Source organism: Cebus imitator, unplaced genomic scaffold (assembly GCF_001604975.1).
Source record: "Cebus imitator isolate Cc_AM_T3 unplaced genomic scaffold, Cebus_imitator-1.0 Scaffold417, whole genome shotgun sequence".
Classification (NCBI taxonomy): Eukaryota; Metazoa; Chordata; class Mammalia; order Primates; family Cebidae; genus Cebus; species Cebus imitator.
In genome coordinates, this window is record NW_016107732.1 from 896456 (window position 1) to 906588 (window position 10133).

Genomic DNA, 10133 nt, shown 5'->3' on the forward strand with positions numbered 1-10133 from the left:
TAATCAGTGAATCTGCACCGACACATTGTCATCACCCAATGTCCATAGTTTACATTAAAGTTCATTCTCACTGTACATTCTATGGGTTTTGGCAAAAGTATGACTTATCCATTACGGTATGCACAGAATAGTTTCACTTCCCTAGAGATCCTCTTAGTTCTACCTATTCATCCCTCCTTTATGCCTACCCACGAGCAACCACTGACCATTTTACTATCTCCATACTTTTGCCTTTTCCAGAATGCCATATAATAGAAATCAAACATCATATAGCTTTTTCAAATTGGCTTCTTTCACTCAGTATATGCATTTAAGTTTCCACCATGTCTTCATGACTTGATAGATTTTTCTTTGTAGTGCTGAACAACATTCCATTGTCTGGATGTACCATAATTAATTTACCCATTCACCTACTACAAGGACATTTGGTTTCCCTCCAAGCTCTGCTAATGATGAACAAAGCTGCTGTAAAATTCATTTACAGGGTTTTCCGTGAAACATAAATTTTCAACTCAATTGGATAAATACCAAGAGCATAATTGCTGGATTATATGTGTTTAATTTTGTGAGAAACTGTTAAACCATCTTTCAAAGTGGTTGTACCATTTTACATTCCCACCAACAATGAAGGAGAATTCCTGTTGCTCCATATCCTTGGCAGCATGTGGTGCTTTCAGTATTTTAAATTTTGGCCACTCTAATAGGTGTGTAGTGGTATCTCATTGCTTTAATTTGCATTACCTTAACGGCATAGTGATGTTGAACATCCTTTCAACTGCTTACTTACCATCTGCATATCGTTAGGAAAGGGTCCAGATCTTTTGCCCATTTTAAAATTTGGTTGTTTTCTTATTGTTGAGTTTTATGAAAGTTTTTTTTTCTGTATCTTTAGGGTAACAGTTCGTTATCAGATATGTCTTTTGCAGATATTTTCTCCCAGCTTGTCTTCTCATTATCTTGACAGTGTATTTCATGGAACAGAAGTTTTTTTTTTTTTTTTTTTTTTTTTTTTTTTTCGTTGTTTTTTTTTTTTTTTTTTTTTGAGACGGAGTTTCGCTCTTGTTACCCAGGCTGGAGTGCAATGGCGCCATCTCGGCTCACCACAACCTCCACCTCCTGGGTTCAGGCAATTCTCCTGCCTCAGCCTCCTGAGTAGCTGGGATTACAGGCACACGCCACCATGCCCAGCTGAATTTTTGTATTTTTAGTAGAGATGGGGTTTCACCATGTTGACCAGGATGGTCTCGATCTCTTGACCTTGTGATCCACCCGCCTTGGCCTCCCAAAGTGCTGGGATTACAGGCTTGAGCCACCGCGCCCGGCCAGAAGTTTTTTATTTTAATTGAGCCAAGCTTATCAATTATTTGTTTCTTTTTTTTTTTATCAATTATTTCTTTCATAGATCATGCCTTTGGTGTTATATCTCAAAAGTCATCACCATTTCTGAGGTCATCGTAATTTTCTCCTATGTTATCTTTTGAGTTTTATAGTTTTGCATTTTACATTTAGGTTTATGATCCATTTTGAGTTAACTTTTATAAAGGACATATAATCTGTCTAGGCTCATGCAGTCTTTTGTATGTGGATGTCTAATTGTTCTAGTAGCATTTGTTAAAAAGATCATCTTTTCTCCATTGTTTTTTCTTTGCTTCTTTGTCAAAGATTATTTGACTGTATTTTTGTGGGTCTACTTCTGGGATCTTTATTCTGTTTCATGGTTCTATTTGTCTATTCTTCCAATGCCATACTGTCTTCATTACTGTAACTTTATAGTAAGTCTAGAAGTCAGGCAGTGTTAGTCGTCTGACTTTGTTCATCTTCAGTATTGAGTTGGCTTTTCTAAGATCTTTTGCTTTTCCATGTAAATTTTAAAATCACGTTGTCAGTATTCACTAACTTGCTGGGATTTTGATTGGGATTGCATTGAATCTGTAGATCAATGACAATGACAATACCAAGTCATCCTATGTATAAATATGAATGTCTCTCCATTTATTTAGTTCATTTTTTATTTATTGCATCAGTCTTGTAGTTTTTCTCATATAGATCTTGTACATATTTTGTTAGATCTGTACCTAAGCACAGTTCAAACCTGTGTTGTTCAAACGTCAACGTACTTAAGACCTCAAAACCCGAAGCGCCTCAGTCGCCCTGGAGGGCGGGAGACGCAGCTTCCCAAGCATTCCCAGCCGTCTGCTCGCAGGGCGCCCTCCGCCGCAGCATTAAGGAGACTACATTACCCAGAAAGCCTTGCGTCGAGCGGCAGTACGACGATCCAACGCAAGTCCAAGACGGGGAGATTTCCGTGTGGGCGTACCCCGCGGAGCGGGACTGCTGGCTTATTCGCAGCGGTCATTTTGGCTGCCCTCCGTTCCGCTCTCTCCGTCAGCCGCTCTGGTGCGCCGCATCAGGACCGAAGTGACGGACAATGAAGGCGCGAGAGTCAGGTCTGAGAGTCGGGGGCAGAGCCGCCCGCGAGGCCGGCCTTGGGATAGCGGTGCTCGGGTTCCCGCCCGGTCGCCCGCAGCGTCCGGTCCAGTTCCGCCCGCCGACCCGGATGGCGACTGCACTGACGGACCCAGCTCCGGTGAGCACAGCGACCTCCGGGCCTCCCGAGACCGATATGCTTAAGTCCCAAGTGAGGGGCATCTGTTCATGTCTGTAGCTCAGAGTCGGGGACACTGAGGCTCGCGGGTGGGGCCCTTGTTTCTGACACCCGATGTGGTGGGCAGGGGGACAGGGGATAGGACCAGCGCGTCCAGATCTTAGTTGGGCGACCGAGAAGGGGCCATTCAGGGACCTGGACTCCACGTCGTCACTGCAGGGAACAGCGTTTGAGAGAGATCTACCTTTATTCTTAGGCCGCGGGAGCCATAGAGAGCTTGGGCAAATGGGAGATACCATCTGAGTTAGGATTTGAAAAATCCTCTGCGGGCTCTTCAGTGGAAGAAAAGACTAGAGATGTATGAGAACGTTGAGGCAGAGGGAGGTTGAGTATTTTTCTAAGGCCACAAAAACTGGTAAGAGGCAGCACTAAGGACTGAGGCACACAGGTTAAACAGTCAACCCAAAGTTACATGGCTCTGGGCCGGGACAAGGGTACAGGGAAGGCCTGTGTCCGTAGAGCACTGCCATGATCACATTCCTCTGAAGCTTGCGTCTTTCCACATGTTCCCATAGCTACAGACGTGCTTTCGGAACCTACATAGGTAAATGGAGGTATCTCACCCCCTCACTGGTCTGGAATGTCCCTCCCTCCCCAAACACAGATATTTTTCTTTAGATTTGTGTTGTCATGGGACTTAACTACCATTCTCTCAGCCGTTGGTTTGGGAACCCTGGAGAATCTCTGAGCCCAGGGTCCTGAGTCCAGGCCAGTGTTTCCATTTGGGGCAGCCCATGGAAAGGTGTGAAAGCTTATGTTAGGAACAGGTAGGTACCAGCTTTTGGAACTCCTTGGAGATAAGGCTGAGCTGGTTCAGGGAACTGCAGGTTTCCTTTATTTCTGTGAAATTTGGCATCTATTGTGAGGAAGTTGGAGTTTGGGATCAGAGGAGGGCAGTTTTTCTAATGCAAGTGTTGGTAGGATGCAGAGTGGAAAACACAATGACCAATGGGAATGTGAAGAGATAGCAGGGATCAATGACACCAAGATCTGATGTCTCTTCTGACTTGGGGAGCTTGGGAGGAGAAGGTGTGGGGACGTGGATTTTGAGTCTTTCAAAGTGAGACTGTTCATGGTTTCATCAATCCCTATTATGCTAGGGAAGTGTGACCTTTGAAGATGTGGCTGTGTACTTCTCCTGGGAGGAATGGGATCTCCTTGATGAGACTCAGAAACACCTGTACTTCGATGTGATGTTGGAGAACTTTGTACTTACGTCCTCCATGGGTAAGGCCCTCATACTCAACCCTTGTGCTCTGGACTAGGATCTGTGCTTCTTTCCTCAGGAGCAGCTCTGTCCTCTGCTTCTTTCCCCAGTTCCCTGGGTGGATGTTGTAGACTGAGTGCAAGCCTACTTCCCTTATCGTCCCAGCCCAAAAGCGTCTTGGGTAAGGATTTGGGATTAGTAGTCTTAAAGTAAACCTAATAGATCCCACCTGACTTGCCTTCTCCCTGTCTGGTGACTTTCTAGGTCTATGGCACCCGGGTTTCCCCCGCTTTGTGTACCTGACATTTATTTGTGCTTGACTGTGACATGAAATGTAGTTACTGTCATTGTCACTGTTTACACAGACTGTTCTTATAGAAATCTCCTCCAAGGTGTTTGTTTTTAATTGTAAAGTATATATAATAAAATTTACCATTTCAATCATTTTCAAGTATACGGTTCACTAGCATTTAGTACATTTACATTGTTATGCAGTCATCATCACCATCCTTCTATAGAAGTTTTTCATCTTATAAAACTGAAACTTTGTACCCATTAAACAATAACCCCTCCCATCCCCTGGCAACCACCATTTTGCTTTTGGTCTGTATGAATTTGTCTATTTACCTCATATGAGTGGGATCACACAGTATTTGTTCTTTTTTTTCTGGCTTACTTCACTTAGCATAATATCTTCAGGGTTCATCCATGTTGTAACATGTATCAGAATTGCTTCTTTTTAAGGCTGAATGATACTCTTTTATATGTATTACAGTTTGTTTATCCATTTCTTCATCAGTAGACACAGGTTGTTTTCACCTTCTGGCTGTTGTGAATAATGTTACTATGAACATGGGTGTACAGATAAGTCATCCAAATGGGTGTGAAGTGATATCTCATTGTGGTTGTGATTTGCAGGTTACTGATAGCATCTGTTCATATGCTGATTGGCTGTTTGTATATCTTCAAATGATGTTGTTTATTCAAGTCCTTTGCCTATTTTTAAATTGGGTTTTATTAATTATAATCAATTAGAAGTATTAAATATAACTTTTTATTGAGCTGTAAGAGTTATCTGTGTGTTCTGCATATTCCTTTATCAGATGTGTGATTTGCAAATGTTTTCTCTTATTCTGTGAGTTGCCTTTTTAGTGTGTTAATAGGATCCTTTGATGCACACATTTCTCATTTAGATGAATTCAGTTTTACTGCTTTACTTTTATTGTCTGTGCTTTTTATATCATATCCAAGGAATCGTTGACAGGTCATGAAGCTTTTTCTTTGCGTTCTTTAAGAGTTTTATGGTTTTAGTGCTTAAGTTCAGATCTTTGATTCTTTTTGATTTAACTTTTATATGTGGTATCAGCTAAGGGTCCAACTTCATTCTTTCGCATGTAGATACCCAGTTTTCCTAGCATATGTTGAAAAATCTGTCTTCGCCAGGTGCAGTGGTTCACGCCTGTAAACCCAACTCTTTGGTAGGCTGAGGTAGGCGAATATTAAGGTCAAGCGATTGAGACCATCCTGGCCAACATGGTGAAACCCCATCTCTACCAAAAATTCAAAACTTAACTGGGCATGGTGGCGCGCGCCTGTAATCCTAGCTACTCTGAAGGTTGAGGCAGGAGAATCGCTTGAACCCAAGAGGCAGAGGTTGCAGTGAGCTGAGATCACGCCACTGTACACCAACCTGGTGACAGAGCAAGACTCCATCTGAAAAAAAAAAAGAAAAGAAAAATCTGTCTTCTTTCCCCATTGAGTGGTCTTAGCCTCCTGTTCAAAAATCATTTGGCCAGATATTTGAGGGTTTATTTCTGGGGTTTCTTTTTTTTTTTGTTTTTTTTTTTTAAAGATGGGGTTTCACCATGATGGCCAGGCTGGTCTTGAACTCCTGACCTCAGGTGATACACCCACCACAGCCTCCCATAGTGCTAGGATTACAGGCGTGAGCCACCATGCCTGGCATTTCTGGGGTTTCTTCTAGTTCATTGGTCTATGTGTGTATCTTTATGGGACTAACACACTGTTTTAATTTCCATAGTTTTGCAATAAGTTTTGAAATTATGAAGTGTGAATCTTCCGACTTCCATCTTTTTCAAGATTGTTTTAGCTATTCTGTGTTACTTGATATTTCACATAAATTTTAGGATGGATTTTTCTATTTCTGCAAAATTATGTCATTGGGATTTTGATAGGTATCATATTTTCTATAGATTACTTTGGCTAGTATAGACATCGTAACAATATTGAGTCCTCTAGTCCATGAACATGCACGTAATGTATTTTCATTTATTAATGTTTTCTTTAATTCATTTTAGCTATTTTATTTTATTTTGGAGATGTAATTTCACTCTGTCACCCAGTCTGGAATGCAGTGGCACAATCTCTGTTCTCTGCAACTTCCACCTCCCGGGTTCAAGCAATTCTCCTGCCTCAGCCTCCTGAGTAGCTGGGATTAGAGGCATGTGCCACCATGCCCAGCTAATTTTTGTATTTTTTGTAGAGACAGGGTTTCACCATGCTGGTCAGGCTGGTCTTGAACTCCTGACCTCATGATCTGCCCACCTTAGCCTCCCAAAGTGCTGAGATCACAGGTGTGAGGCACCGCATTCAGCCCTCATTTTGGCAATATTTTGTAGTTTCCAGTGCACAAGGCTTTTACTTGTTTGGATAAGTTAATCTTTAATGTTTTATTCTTTTTGGTATAATTATAAGTCGAATTGTATACTTTCAAATTGTTCATCATTAATGTATAAAACGTAACTGATTTTTGCATGTTGTATTTGTATTCTTCTATTTGCTGAGTTTGTTTATTGTAACAGTTTTTTGGTGGAATCTTTATGGTATTTCATGTTTATCATCTGTGAACAGGGATAATTTCACCCCTATTTTCCCATTTTGGTCCCTTTTCTTTCTTTTTCTTGCCTAATTGCTACATTGAACAGAAGTGCTAAAAGTGGGCATCCTTATATTGTTCCTTATCTTAGAGGAGAAGCTTTCAGTCTTTCATTGTTGAGTATAATTTTACCTGTGTGTTTTGTTTTGTTTTTGCATATGACTTTTATTATGTTTAGGTAAATTCACTCTACTCCTGGTTTGCTGAGTGTTTTCCTCACAAAAAAAGTGTTGCATATTGTCTAATGCTTTTAGTGCATCAGCTGAGGTGATTGTTTTAATTTTTTTAAAGATGGGGTCTTGCTATGTTACACAGGTTGGTCTTAAGCTCCTGACCTCAAGCGATCCTCCTGCCTCAGAATCTCAAGTAGCTGGGATTACAGGTGCAAGCCACCACTTTGATCAGTTTTTGTTTGTTGAACTATCCTTGCATTCCAGAAATAAATTCTAGTTGTTCTTAGTACAAAATCTTTTTAATATGCTGTTGAATTCAATTTACTAATATTTGATTGATGGGTTTTTTTTGTTTTTTTTTTTTTTTTGAGACGGAGTTTCGCTCTTGTTACCCAGGCTGGAGTGCAATGGCGCAATCTCAGCTCACCGCAACCTCCGTCTCCTGGGTTCAAGCAATTCTCCTGCCTCAGCCTCCTGAGTAGCTGGGACTACAGGCATGCGCCACCATGCATAGCTAATTTTTGTATTTTTAGTAGAGACAGGGCTTCACTGTGTTGACCAGGATGGTCTCGATCTCTTGACCTCGTGATCCACCCGTCTCGGCCTCCCAAAGCGCTGGGATTATAGGCGTGAGCTACCGCACCCAGCCTGATTGATGGTTTTTGCGTTAATAATCATCAAGGATATTGGTCTGTAGCTTTCTTTATTTTCTTTTTGAGACAATCTCTCTCTGTCACCCAGGCTGGATTGCAGTGGTACGATCTTGGCTCATTGCAACCTCAGCTTCCAAGGTTCAAGCAATTTTCCTGCCTTAGCCTCCAGAGTAGCTGGAAAATGTGGCACATACACACCATGGAATATTATGCAGCCATCAAAAATGATGAGTTCATGTCCTTTGTAGGGACATGGACGAACCTGGAAACCATCATTCTCAGCAAACTGACACAAGAACAGAAAATCAAACACCGCATATTCTCACTTATAGATGGGTGTTGAACAATAAGAACACATGGACACGGAGGGGAGCATCACACACTGGGGTCTGTTGAGGGGAAATAGGGGAGGGACAGCAGGGGGTGGGGAGTTGGGGAGAGATAGCATGGGGAGAAATCCCAGATATAGGTGAAGGGGAGGAAGGCAGCAAATCACGCTGCCATGTGTGTACCTATGCAACAATCTTGCATGTTCTTCACATATAACCCAAAACCTAAAATGCAATTTTAAAAAAAAATGTTTTTTGTATTTTTAGTACAGATGGGGTTTCACCATGTTGGTCAGACTGCTGTCGAATGCCTAACCTCGTGATCTGCCCTCCTCAGCCTCCCAAAGTGCTAGAATTACAGGCATGAGCCACCACACCTGGCCCCATAGCTTTCTTTTCTTACACTATCTTCATGCCATTTGGAATCAGGGTAATGCTGGCCATATAGAATGAGTTAGAAGTGTGTGTGCTACAGTTTTTGAGAGATTTTGAAAAGGATACATGTTCTTAGTTAAGATTGGTAGAATTTATCTGTGAAGCCATCAGGTCCAGGGCTTTTCATTAAGGTTTGTCAGTGGTTTTTGTTTTGTTGTTGTTGTTGTTTGAGATGGAGTCTTGCTCTGTCTTCTAGGCTGGAGTGCAGTGGTGTGGTCGTGGCTCACTGAAACCTCGCTTTCTGAGTTCAAGCAATTCTCCTGCCTTGGCCTCCCAAGTAGCTGGGGTTACGGGCACACGCCACCACACCTGGCTAGTTTTTGTATTTTTAATAGAGATGGGGTTTCACCATGTTGACCAGGCTGGCCTTGAACTCCTGACCTCAGGTGATCCACCCACCTCGGTCTCCCAAAGTGCTGGGATTACAGGCGTGAGCCAGGTTTGTCAATTTTGTAACTTTTTCAAAGAAACACCTTTTAATTTTATTTTTGGTTCTATTGTTTTTCTCTTCTCTATTTTATTTATCTAGGCTTTAGTCATTATTTTTTTCCTGTCAGCTTTGGTTTTAGTTTTTTCTTCTTTTTATAATCTCTTAAGTTGTAAAAATAGATTGTTGAGATCTTTCTTCTTTTTTTACTCTGTTATCAAGCTGGAGTGCAGTGGCACGATCTCAACTTGCTGCCACCTCCGCCTCTTACGTTCAAGCAATTCTCCTGCTTCAGCCTCCAGAGTAGCTGGGACTACAGGCATACACCACCATGCCGAGCTAATTTTTGTATATTTAGTAGAGATGAGGTTTCACCATATTGGCCAGGCTGGTCTTGAACTCCTGACCTTGGATCCGCCCACCCCAGCCTCCCAAAGTGCTGGGATTACAGGCGTGAGCTACCGTGCCCAGCCTCTTCTTTTTTAATGTAAGTGTTTATAGCCACAAATTTCCCCTTTAGTACTGCTTTTACTGCATCTCAAGTTTTGGTAGGTTATTTTCATTTTCATTCATCTCTTAACTGTTTTCTAATTTCCCTTGTGATTTCTTTGTGGTGCCATTGGTTGTTCAATATTGTATTAATTTCTACAGATTTATAAATTTTTTACTTTCCTTCTGTTAAGAGTTTCCAACCTCATCCCATTGTGGTTGCAGAAGATACTTTGTATGATGTGTATCTTTCTAAATCTAGTGAGGCTTAATTTATGGTCTGTCCTGGAGTATGTTCTAGGTATATCTGAGGAGAATTTTATATTCTGTTGTTGTTGGGTAGAATGCTCTTTGTATATTTTTTTAGAGCTAGTTGGTTGGTTAGTTCCTCTGTTTTCTTACTTCTCTCTGATTGTTCTAGCCACTGCTGAGAGTCAGATATTGATGTTTCTAACTATGATTGTAGAACCATTCATTTCTCCCTTCAGTTCTGTCCATTTTTGCTTCATGTGGTTTTGTTTTGTTTTGTTTTGTTTTTTATATAAAGATGGTGTTTCACCATATTGGTCAGGCTGGTCTTGAACTCCTGACCTCAGGTGATCCACCCACCTCAGCCTCCCAAAGAGCTGGGATTACAGGCATGGGCCACCGTGCCCAGCTTGCTTCATGTGTTTTGATAGTCTATTATTAGGTGCATAAATGTTTATGAATGTTGCATCTTCTTGCTGTATTGAACCTTTTATTAGTTTATAATATCCTTTTAAATCACTTGTTACCCTTTTAGGTTTAAAATCTCTGTTCTATGATATTAGTGTAGCCTTTCTTTTTTTTTTTTTTTTTTTTTTTTTTTTTTTTTTTT

General features: G+C 41.3%; 1 protein-coding gene across 1 annotated transcript in view; it reads left to right on the plus strand.

Moving 5' to 3' along the window:
* Positions 1–2300: 2300 nt before the first annotated feature.
* Positions 2301–10133, plus strand: part of LOC108289913 (zinc finger protein 211) — a 12728-nt gene continuing 4895 nt past the window's right edge. Inside the window, exons 1-2 of the mRNA XM_017509529.2 lie at positions 2301–2587; positions 3766–3892. Of these exons, the coding sequence (XP_017365018.1) occupies positions 2429–2587; positions 3766–3892 (286 nt within the window). The 5' untranslated portion in view covers positions 2301–2428. The remainder of the gene's footprint in view (positions 2588–3765; positions 3893–10133) is intronic.